At 40.8% G+C, this 12,645-nt stretch overlaps 1 protein-coding gene across 1 annotated transcript in view; it reads right to left on the bottom strand.

The window, feature by feature from the left end:
- The window catches only part of KAT2B (lysine acetyltransferase 2B), a 42,343-nt gene that overhangs the window by 20,603 nt on the left and 9,095 nt on the right, over positions 1–12,645 (bottom strand). The window contains exons 2-6 of the mRNA XM_053359404.1: positions 9,293–9,419; positions 5,007–5,152; positions 3,539–3,628; positions 2,118–2,299; positions 226–417 (exon numbers count right to left, since the gene is read on the bottom strand). Coding sequence (XP_053215379.1) covers positions 226–417; positions 2,118–2,299; positions 3,539–3,628; positions 5,007–5,152; positions 9,293–9,419 — 737 coding nt within the window. The remainder of the gene's footprint in view (positions 1–225; positions 418–2,117; positions 2,300–3,538; positions 3,629–5,006; positions 5,153–9,292; positions 9,420–12,645) is intronic.

Here is a 12,645-nt window from a genome sequence, read left to right as displayed (position 1 = left end):
TACCCTTTCAAATGTTTTGTGGGATGTGGAGTTTATCAGTTTGTTTTTGTTTTTGCTATGTATTTTGTGCTTTTATATTATATTTTTATGTTGTGAACCGCCCTAAGATCGGCGGATGAAGGGCGGTATACAAATTTAAATTAATAATAATAATAATAATAATAATAATAATAATAAATATACATTTTAAGTTAATCAGAAAGTTCACAACAAAAGCAAAATTACTTAGGGAAATGTGTGAGTATTAGCGTTCGTTTCTCAGGTGGAAGCTTGTCCTTTTCCTGTCTTGCGTGTTCTAGGAGTTGCCTTCTCATGACGGTAAAGACAGAGCGCAGCAGTGTTCTCCCAAAAACTTGTGTGGTTTCGTATCGAGGTAGACTGTCACAAAACTGGGGGACGTTGCAGTAACACAACCACCTGCAAAGGGGGAAATATTAAGATAGAATAAACCCAGGCAACGGATCCAAACTAATATGAAAAAATATCTCCTTTCAAAACCTAACGACTCTATTCACAATCAATTCACCTTAGAGCAAGAATTTACTGCATCCTCTTAACAAAAGTATATTTAATTAATATCCAGAATCACGACACTTGCTGCAAATAATCTGGTTAGAAAACACATTAAAATTCCGTAGCTACATGCACACTAGAAAACTTCTAGCAGGTCCAAATTGTAAAATAAGAATTGCAAAACTGGGTCAAAAGTAAGTCACCAGCTCTTCCAGCTCAGGCATCTACTGACATCTAAACAAATGTAGACTGACAAATCATAGAATTGTAGTCCTGAAAATGTCCAAAATGTATTTTGTACCTCTATCTTCAGTACATTTTATTTTATTTTATTGCTATGGCATCTTCTGATGATGATGATGGTCACCTAGTCCAATCCCCAGCAATGCAAGAACCTCAGTGAATGTGATATTCTCTAGAAGCAAGATGTTTGCACCCTTCCCTGGAGAAATTGCAGGGAACAGAACGGGCCCTGAGGCGTGCAAAGCCTTCCTTGCCTCCACTAAGCCAGGTTTGATACTGCAGCGGAACAGGACCTTTGCACGAGGTACTAAAATGTGTCGGGAGGTGGATCATTTTAGGAAGATTGTGCAGAAATTACCCTTTCCCTGGCAGCTGACTCTAAGAATTATAGCAAACATGTTGCTTGCCAAATCCTGTCCAAAATGCTGGGAATATGCACACAGTAAGCAGGTTACTCACACAGAACTTGCACCTGATTACCTGCAAAACAATTTCATTAGCACTCTCCTAAAGGCTTGGTCAGGGATGCAGGTAGCGCTGTGGGTTAAACCACAGAGCCTAGAACTTGCTGATCAGAAGGTCGGCGGTTCGAATCTCTGTGATGTGGTGAGCTCCCGTTGCTCAGTCCCTGCTCCTGCCAACCTAGCAGTTCGAAAGCACATCAAAGTGCAAGTAGATAAATAGGTACCACTCCGGCGGGAAGGTAAACAGGGTTTCCGTGCGCTGCTCTGGTTCGCCAGAAGCAGCTTAGTCATTCTGGCCACATGACCCGGAAGCTATACGCCGGCTCCCTCGGCCAATAAAGCGAGATGAGCACCGCAACCCCAGAGTCGGTCACGACTGCACCTAATGGTCAGGGGTACCTTTACCTTTAAAGGCTTGACCACAAAACCATAGACATCTGCAACAGGAACATTGTTAGGCAGCACCAAAAGACAGGGTAAAATAAGGACAGCCTCAACAGGAGCAAGAAAATATTTTATCTAGGAATGGTGGCAATATCCTAGCCCTGCTGCCCGCTCCCTAGCTTCTGGTCATCACAGGTATATTGCATTGGAACTCGTAGGCTGTGCTTTTGTCTACAGCTTGACCCTACAAACAGACTTTCCCTGCATGTATTTATCTGATCCAGTCTAAATCAAGTCAATAAATATGACGTCAAGAATATTGGTCCCAACAGTGTACGTAATAGGAAAAGGGCAAATGGCACCCACTACCTACCGGAACTGATCCTACAGGTATAATAATAATAATAATAATAATAATAATAATAATAATAATAATAATTTATTATTTATACCCCGCCCATCTGGCTGGGCCTCCCCAGCCACAAATGAATACCTGAAACAAGACACTGTTACCTTGTGTAGTTCACTTTGTAGCTGGCAATGTCGTCATTAGGTGACCTCTGTCTTCGCTGTGAAGGTGTCTCCAGGTGCCAGTAGTTGATGCGATTCAGGAACATTTTAGCCAGCTCTACTATCGTTTGCCTCTCTTTCGACGGTAAGTGACTAAATTTGTATTGCACAAAATTATTAACTCCCTTAAAAAGAGAGGACAAATAAATAAGACCATTTGTAAATTCAAAGGAAGACGAGGCTCTAAATGCATATTTAGGATTTTATTTATGTTAAGTGATGAATTAATATGTTTAATTCCATAAGGTGAAGATTTAAGGATGTTAATGTCTAAGTTAAATTTTATAAGAATTGGGATTTGGAAAACCGTTAAAAGGACATGCAATGAAATTCAACCACGGGGAAGTGAGGAAGTCACTTAACAAAGTTAATAAGTGTAATTTTCAATAAGGCTATGATTTATGTTTGTTTGTCTTATGTGTTTGTTTGTTTGTTTATAATACTGTGAAAACTAATTAAAAAATTGGGGGGGGGACTAAATGCATATTTCCTATTTAATGACTGCATTCTCTCTAGTGGCTAGTTGAGGTCCACTTCACATTTTATCTTTTTCAAAATCCAAACAGCACAGGTGACACGTGTAAGTAAATCTCTGGAAGAGAAACCAAAACCACCTCTTAATAAAAGCAAGGACTTTCTCCCACAGATGTAGCTTGTCGAATGACCATGCCACTGGCTATCACGGATTATCTTAACAGTCAAATGAATTTGGAACCAACTTTCCCAGACTCTGCCGAAAAGCAAAGTGTGTGTTTGTGTGTGTTTTGTCTATCTGTCAGCTGTGACCTAGAGAACAGACGCAACAAGATAGGGTGGTGCAGACTCTCTGTCAAAATCCCACATTTGCCCCAAAAGGTTTGCACTCTCTGATTTAGTACAACTGAGGGCTGTAAGTGGGGTTTTGAGCTCCCCACTTCAAACAGCAGACTAGCCTCCACTGCTGGCAACTCACAAAAAGTCTCTTAGCAAAGCCAGGGAAACCATCTAGAGCAGTAGCTTTAAAGACAGGATGGGCAACTGTCCGAATGAAATTGCAGAAGTGTGAAAGGGGGCAGGGGGTCTTTCCTAACTGCGGTCCAGAGGTGCATATGTGCTCCCATTGGTAAGCATGGAAACCACAGCTGAGTGAGTGTTCCCAATAACAGGGAAGCCCCACTTTTGCACATAAATCGAATCTGCACCAGCCAAGCTAACTTCAGTCAACTAGCATGGCATAGCTAGTCTGCAGACCTTGTTTCTCACTGGGTACTTGATCTATAACACCAGCTAATATCCCTAAAAGTCTTTAGTCATCATTCTTAGCCCCAAGTCAGCAAGACTCTTCATCTACTAATAGGAGATGCCTCTGTATAGATGTACTTTACCTGTTCAATACTAGGTTTCTCAAACGGGGGGCTCTCCAAAGATCCTTCTACAACAGGTTTTCCCATCTGTAATATACACTTCCTCAAAAGCTGTTGAAAAGAGATTTTTTTTAAAAAATAAATAAATTAAAAAGCTTACTAACTAGGGCTGGATGATAACTGGTTTTCAATATTGCGGTATATCACCAGGTAAACATCGCAATGTATCAATATATCACGATATCTGAAATAAGGAAGGAACTACGGAGGGGCGAACAGGACAATGTCCTCGCAACTGCTGCTACTTAAGGGACTAAAAGTGATAAATGTTTAAATTATCAATCACCTCATGGTCACTTTCAGCAGCAGGCAAGCCAAAATGCACCCAAATGAGACTTTTGGTTTTGGGCCTGGCTAATCTGACAGTCCCAGATTATTTGTATTCACTATAACTCAGCACCATACTTTGGATTGCCCTGAGTATCACCATTTGGTACTCCAAGACCAAAGTATCCAATGAAGCCATCCTGTTTGTGCAAGAACTTCTGCTTCTGCAATGGAACTTTCCCTTCCCCCTCCTCCCCACATGCCCCAAATCTGTTCTGCAGGTTCCCTGAGGCCTCTGAAGGAAATCTGCAGGGGGCATGTGGCAAGAGGAAAGGGAGGGGAAGAGATCCGTGCACCAAAGGAATGTCTTCACTGGATAGAACCTATGATTTGCAACTATAACAATTATACAATAATATAATAATAAATTTTCATTTATACCCCACCCTCCCCGGCCAAGGCCGGGCTCAGGGCGGCTAGCACCAAATATGAATTACAATAAAACGTAATAGAAAAACAACAACAACAACAACAATAACAACAAACAAACAGTTAATTAAAATACAGCTTAAAATGCAGCCTCATTTTAGTAGTAGCACATAAATCAAGACCATAAAGGGAGGAAACATCAGATCTTCACCCGAGCCAGCTATCCATGCTGGTCCTACATGGGCCAGCAAAAAAGCCAAGGGAAAATTTATATACCAAATCCCATATAAGGGGTCAGAGTGAGTCTAAGCCGAAGGCCAGGTGGAACAGCTCCGTCTTGCAGGCCCTGCAGAAAGATGTCAAATCCCGCAGGGCCCTAGTCTCTTGTGACAGAGCATTCCACCACGTCGGGGCCAGTGCTGAAAAGGCCCTGGCCCTACTTGAAACCAATCTAACCTCCTTGAGGCTTGGGACCTCCAAAGTGTTGTTATTTATGGACCTTAAGGTCCTCTGTGGGGCATTACCTACAGACTCTATCATATATAGAGGAAAGGCACTACGTCTTGTATGAGTCAAGCCCAGAATTACTGTCATACAGGATCCAAGCCAAATACAGTGCACTAATTGATGGTAACATTGCTCAGTTTTTGCATCAATCTCTACGGATGTTTTACGGAAGATAACAGCAGCACTGAATGTATTCCGGGAAACAAAACAAAAACCGGCAACTTGCCTTGAACAAGTAAAAGTAGACTTGCTTGGTATCTGCATCTTCTTCCTTGTGAACACAGGCAAAGAGATACTCGACATCCAGCACAATCCCCAAGAGCCTGTTCATTTCGTCTTCAGATACATTCTCCAAATGGGAAACGTGAGCAGCTAAACAAACAAGTAAATCCAAAGCTTAAAGGGAAAGGCCTGAGCAAATGGAAGCATTTATCTGTTCTTTGTTAAATTGGCCTGTCTCGGGAATGGGCAGCAGACACACAAAAGCCAAAGCAAAGTCATGGAGAATCTTTTTTTCAACCCGCTAGAGATGCTATCACAGACACTACTAACACATCAAGTATTTTCCACATCCAAACAGTTACTGTCAGATTTGCACCCTGCTGTGTTAACCTAAAATCAGTATTTGATGTGGCAAAAGCTGTATTATTACGATTTTCTATTTTTATTTAACACTTGAAACAATAACAAAATTTCAAATATAAAAAAAACCACACAATTAATATTGACTCCCCTCCCCCCCCCTTCCATTTTATTACAATCTTTTCCACCACATATTCTAATTTCTCCCCATTTTATATCTCGGTATTTTTAACTGCTGAATTTATTCTATTACTGTTAACTTTTTTTAAGTGCTTGCAATATTTCTCCAAATAATCTATAAAACATTTCCAATCTTCCTTGAATGGTTTTTTTTTATCCTGATCTCTTACTCTTATCTGTCCATCTTGCCCTTTCTATTTATTCTATTAGCTTCATCTACCATTCTTCCTGGGGACGCGGGTGGCGCTGTGGGTTAAACCACAGAGCCTAGGACTTGCTAATCAGAAGGTTGGCGGTTCGAATCCCTGCGATGGGGTGAGCTCCTGTTGCTTGGTCCCTGCTCCTGCCAACCTAGCAGTTGGAAAGCGCATCAAAGTGCACGTAGATAAATAGGTACCACTCCGGTGGGAAGGTAAATGGCATTTCTGTGCTCTGCTCTGGTTCGTCAGAAGCGGCTTAGTCATGCTGGCCACATGACCCGGAAGCTGTACGCCAGCTCCCTTGGCCAATAAAGCGAGATGAGCACCACAACCCCAGAGTCGGTCACAACTGGACCTAATGGTCAGGGGTCCCTTTACCTTTTACCATTCTTCCTTCACTGGTATTGTATCTTCCCTCCAATTCTGAGCACACACCATTTGTGCTGCTGCAAAAACTGTATTAGCAGTGGCTGATGACATGTTGAGGTGGCAACACTCATCTGACTTCCGGTCAGTCATGTTGCTGCATCTTACCGAGAAAGAGGGGGGCAAGATAGCAGCGAGGCCAGTGCAGAGCTAACACAGTGGTGAAGCCCATTTGTGGCTCCTGTAGGGGGTTTACACTGTGCTGACCTCCCTGCCACCCTACTGCTCTACGTCCCAGTAAGCCACAGCAACATGACCAACCACAGGGCAGGTGAGCAGTACCATCCCACCACACTGTCCGCTGCTGATTATTAACCATTATGTGTAGTAAACTATAGAGCAGGGCATGAATCAGTCCTGTTTTCTTCTTCCTGTTTCAGAAAATGTTATCTCTCCTGTCCTTTACAGTGTGCCATTTAGATTCTCCATAGCTGAGAACACATTGATTATCTACTGTGTTGATAGGGCTGGGCGATATAGTGATATATCATCCTAAACCTGTTTGAAGTCCACATTGTGATATTGGTTTCATAATTTTTGACGCGGCAATATATCACAAACCATGATGTGTGTGTGTATGCTACACAAAAATCACAATGTGGGGGAAACTGTGAAGCAAGACAAAGCTTCCGTTGATTCCTGCAGCCCCTGTTAACTGTGCTGGCTCAGCTCTCCCCTTCCTCTTGCAAGGAGGCAGAGAATCACAATGCAGGAAAAACTGTGAAGCCAGCCAATGCCTCTACAGAGCTCCATCCTTATTTCAGACATTGTGATATATTGCACTGTTTAGCTGGTGATATATCACAATGCTGAATTGTATGACATATCTTTGCTATGAGAATGAGAGATTTCTGTATGTCTGCTAATAGGAAAGCAATCCAGTTAGATATGTGAGTAGTCCCAAAACCTCTCCGGAATAATATTGTCAATCTGAGATTTCTCACTTATTTCATTCTATGGCGCATTTAGGTCTCAGGGATTTGCAAAAGATTATTTGCAAGATCTCTGGTGTAACTTTGTTGGAACAAATTAGTTCTCCTAAATGTCATCAGGCTACCCTAAGAACACACAGGTGCTATAGCGTAAAAACTTGGTGCAAAATTCTTTCCTAGGCTCCCTGAGAACCGAAGAAAAGCAAATGCTTCAATGTCTTAGAAGCTTAATAAATGGCGGTTGTAACCATCTAACAGCAGGAGGCTAATTGGGAAATTAGTTACACTGTCATTTTAATGACAGCAGGGTCTGAACTGTGAAGACACTTCTGTTAGCAGCTCCTATTCTCAATAGATTATCTATTCTCTCCAAAGGAGAGAGAAAGGAGTCCGACATTTCTGAGCCTGTTCAGACTCAAGGTCTTATTGTCCCTGCAGATCTAATCAAATGTATTCAGTGGCCCTATGCTGCTATAAGAAAGCCATTCTGTTTTCCATTCTACAGTATTTAAACTTACCTCCAATCATCACAAATAAAGGGAATATTAGAGAATACCTTACTACATAGATATTCAGCAATCATTAGCATACTAGTCATAGAAAGCTGTTTTAAAGTTTAATATATTTATGTTTTGGGTACGGCAATATTGAATTTTAGCAAACTTCTACATTTTGCAGCTTTCTTGTGGAGCTCTGGCTATCAGTTTTTGGTACAAAATTGCCTCCCTAGACCTGCTGAAGAAACTGCTAACAAACAACAGCAGAATGACATGACATATCTTTTAATCCTGCTTCTTTGCTACCTCTTGTTTTCCATACTTAGTTGAGCCACGTAGGTATATGCATAATCTTCAGATTTATTTTGTTTTTGCAGCTGAACACATCTTGAGTCATTTAAATGTATTTTGTTCGCATTTCTGTGACGTGACAGGAAAACACTGTTCCAAGAGTCTGATCTGGGAAAGCTATTTCATGCACTGAAATCCTGAATCCGTACCCAAATACAGGTTGATAGATGTAGCAAAACAAGCAGCCATGGAGGACATTACATTTGAAGAAGAAGAAGAAGAAAAACCTCTATATATGTAATTTGACTTCTTGGCTAATAAGATCAGCTATTTTTGCTTTAAGGTTTCAAACTGCAGCCTTGAAAATAACTTTGGAAACTGACCCATATCATAAAGTTATTTATGGTGCTTTCCCCACTCTTTTGGTTATTGCAAAGAATTTTGAAGTGCTACATGAATAAGGTATTTCATCTTCCCCAAAAAAAGTGTGCAGGTGAGTTATGTCCATGTGCTGCACAACTGCACATAAGCACATATATGTAACAACAAAAATAGGATTTTTGCCCCTCACAGTGCATTATCATAATAATTATGAATCTAGATCAATAATAATAATAATGTGTTTTCCACATAAGGAATTCTGAGTGCAGAACTTGAGAGCCACAATATATTAGAGGCTTTTGTTGTTGTTGTTTTTAAAAAATGATTTTACTACTATCCAGAGTAGTAGCAATAGATAACCATAAATTGGGAAATTCTACTTGAAAATGTTTGCATTACATTCTCTTTATATAATAATTTTACTTTAAAATTGTTTAACTGTAAGAATACCAACAAATAACAATAGAAAAAAGGAGAAGAATGATAACTAAAAAGAGAACAAGAACTTATGCACTGTCAGGCCTCTGCAGAACTACTGAATATCTGGTCTTCGTTCTACCCTTGTGCTCAGCTTTAGCATATTTTCAAATACACAGTATATTTAGGTCCGTTTGTTTTTTCTTAATTTGCTCAATTTACTGTTACCTTCCCCGAACCTTTGGAACTGGGTAGGCTATGAACTTCAATTAAGTGCACCTTGGGAGTGCAGAGAAATACCAGTACCCGAAACCTTACTGTCGGTCAACTTTCATATTTGGTTTGTATTTATGTGCTTAAGCCAAAATTGTTGTTTTGTTTTGTTTTATTGCAATAACTGAATTTATTCTGTATTTGCTTAATTTCTGGATTTTGTTATTAACAATTCTGAATAATATTTGTGGGGTTTTTTTATGTTTCTCCATTTTAATGTTGCAAATGGGTTTGCTGTAAGCCGCTTTTGGGCACAGCTTACTGTGGGGAAAGCGGCGTATAAGTAATAAATAAACAAACAGAAATTCCAGAAGAAAATGCTACAAAACCTACCTAGTGCATGATTACAGCTACGACATGGTTCGTTAAGACTCACAACCGCCTGCTGTAGTTCTGCTCTGGGTGGAGTTGGAGGTGGGTTAGGGTTTTTCCAGCCATTACATTTACAAGATTCCTCAGCCTGTAATTTTAAGAAAGTGGGGTGGGGAGATAGGGAGACAGAGAGAGAGAGATCGTACGAGTTTAAAGAATGTATAAACATTCCCCATATTACTAGTAATGCTAGGAAAGGAGAGCTTTTACATTGCCACAACACAGCTATTTTCTTGACTTCTGTAAGATGCGCTTGTGTTTATACACAAATACAGAAGAAGAACAACATAAGGAAAATCCTTCTGGATCAAACCAGAAATGAAATGCAGTATCCCTGTTCTCAGTGGCCAACCACATTCCTATGGGAAGCCTGAAAACCAAGACCTGAGCCAGGGGTCAGCAATCTTTTTCAGCCGTGGGGCAGTCCACCATCCCTCAGAACCTGTGGTGGGTCGGACTATTTGGGGGGCAGGTATGAATGAATTCCTAAGCCCCACAAATAACCCAGAGATGCATTTTAAATAAGAGCACACATTCTACTCATGTAAGAACACCAGGCAGGCCCCACAAATAACCCAGAGATGCATTTTAAATAAAAGGACACATTATACTCATGTAAAAAGACGCTGATTCCCAGACCGTCCGCGGGCCGGATCGAGAAGGCGATTGGGCCGCATCCAGCCCACGGGCCTTAGCTTGCCTACTCCTGCCTGAGCCCAACATTTCTCAACCCACTTGTGATTCCAAGAAACTGGAATTCACTGGCTCTGACAATGGAGATAAAAGCATAGCCGTCATTGCTAGTAGCCATCTTCTATGGATATAAAGACAGAATATTACTCTATGCTCCTGCTCACGTAAGGGGGAAGATGATATTCACCACCATAAAAAAGTAACTCTGGATCTAAGCCATTATATAAACATTCCAAACAGTATATTCTATATGAAATTATATATTAGATGTGGAAGAAGTACTAGCTGAAAAAAAAGTAGGCAACATCGTCAAAGGATCATTCTCCTAGCCATTAGCGAACCAAAAAGCTACAATGCAATTCTGGGCATGCATTACATCTAATCATGATGTTATAGGTCAATGTTTTCTCACCCTTAAATGATTACACGTGCCAGAAATACTGTGGATTTCTACTGGGAAATTCCCATACATTTTAATGAAAACTTCCACAAAGGTTAACATGAAACCTTTCATTTGTTTTTGTTTTTCCTGGAGGCCACCATCATTCTCGCTATCCCAAACGTAACATGCAGACAAAGCCTAGCATTGCTACTGAAGTAATTCAGTATTTTTTAAATTAATAAAACACATCGTAACACGCAACGCCATAGTTTTAGAGATATACATTACTGCAAAATTTCCTATTAATATTTTAGTAGCTTGGTCTACGCTATTTGTGCTAGTAATGTGCTTTCGAACATACTACATATATTACAGGAATCTGCAAATGCCACACACAAAAACGACTATCTTGCAGTCTTTCATGTCTCAATAAGATTGGGCTTTCCCTCTGATCCACGTTTGAATTTTGTTACCTCCCAGTTTAGGAGTTCTAACAGAAAGATCACTGGAATCTGTAACTTTTCATGTTTCAGAACAGAACATATCTGAAAGTTGTGCCAAAGCAACTTCTTTCCAACAGCCATTTGTTTTATTTCACTTGCATGACAAATCTGTTGAACATCACAATGTCTTCATTTATTTATTTGCCCTTGGTATGAACTCTGTTTATGTGTATGATTGTTTATGCGTGTGGAGGGGATTTGTCTGTTTGTTTGTTTTACTAAGTATGCCTGTTTTTAAGAAAAACATTGGAAGGGTTGCTGCCCAGGTTTGTAAAGGGTAAGCTTGCTGCTGTGGATCTGTAAATCATTGCTGTAAGAAAAATAAATTTAAAAGCCTTTGTATGGCACGTGCGAGCGCACGTACACACACACAGTTTCTCGCAAATATGAATAAGCACTTGATTTTAGAACACTGTGCCATAATTATCCCAGAGCCCCAAACCCATAAAGACTGAGTACCTACACAAAAATGTAGCACTGCACACTAATTAGCATCAGAGATGCAAACAGATGTACCAATATTGTAGTTGGAAGAGCTAAACTGCCAGGAATGAATACCAACCCTCCTACAGGAACAGAGAAAAAAAGTGTTTTGTTTTGCTGGCAGGCATTCGTTGCAGCTCTCAGCTTTATTTCTAGCAAGCTAATTCTTGTTAAACAACCAATCTCGGGTTCCGAAAAGGAAGGGATTCGGAGCAGAGATGCTCATATGCTTCCAAAGGCATCCTGTATCCCACTAAGGGCTTTAAAGATGAAAAGGGGCACTTTGAATGGTGCTAGGAAACAAACTGGAAGCCAGTAAGGTTCTTTCAGCACAGGTGCTTCCACCAGCTAAGAAAAAAAGCCGCTGCGTTTTGTTTCTGAGTGGTTTTCAAAGGCAGCAAATGGCATTCAGATCCAGCATTCTTGCTGAGGCCATATGCCTTCTGTTCTTGACCCCAGCAGTGAAAATATTTTGCCCTCAATAGTGAGTGCAGCATTCCTAAGGAGTTCAGATTACACCCCGCTGAGTGGCTTTTGAATCTTTTGCAATGTTTCCTCTCTCGTGCAACTCAATAAAATGTCACTCCTCTGCTTTTCATTAGGAAAGAATGTATGAAATTACCTCTTTTGAGAACTTGAGAGTGATGGGAAGGAGCTGCGGAGAGTAGTTAAAAAGTATTTAGTGCCAACGTTATGAAACATTGTACAAATTGTACAGTATGTATATGAGGTTAAGAAATGAAGGCTGGGGGTACTTAATAGCAGGGGTAGACAACATGGTGCCCTCCAGATTTTTGGACTCCAATTCAAGAGAGCCAGCCTGTCTCCTCAGGCTGCACAAGCTAGAAGCAAGAGGTGCAGAGAACTTTGCTGTTGATTTAGCTCATGCAGGAGATAGCTCAGTTGGTTAGAATGCGGTGCTGATAATCTCAAGGTTGCACACGCAGGAGTTAGTTCAGTTGGTCAGAGTGCGGTGCTGATAATGGCAAGGTTGCACACGCAGGAGATAGCTCAGTTGGTTAGAGTGCGGTGCTGATAATGTCAAGGTTGCAGGTTCGATCCCTGTATGGGACAGCTGCATATTCCTGCACTGTAGGGGGTTGGACTAGTAGATGATTCTCAGGGTCCCTTCCAACGTTCTATGATTCTATGTACATTCCACTGGTAAGTACAGCGCCAAAATAAGATACAACAAACTCTGTAGGGCACTGAATTGACTATGTGCGCTTTAGAGTGTTCCACAGTGTTCACGC

Source organism: Podarcis raffonei, chromosome 12 (assembly GCF_027172205.1).
Source record: "Podarcis raffonei isolate rPodRaf1 chromosome 12, rPodRaf1.pri, whole genome shotgun sequence".
NCBI lineage: Eukaryota > Metazoa > Chordata > Lepidosauria > Squamata > Lacertidae > Podarcis > Podarcis raffonei.
This window is presented reverse-complemented; position numbering and strand designations above follow the sequence as displayed.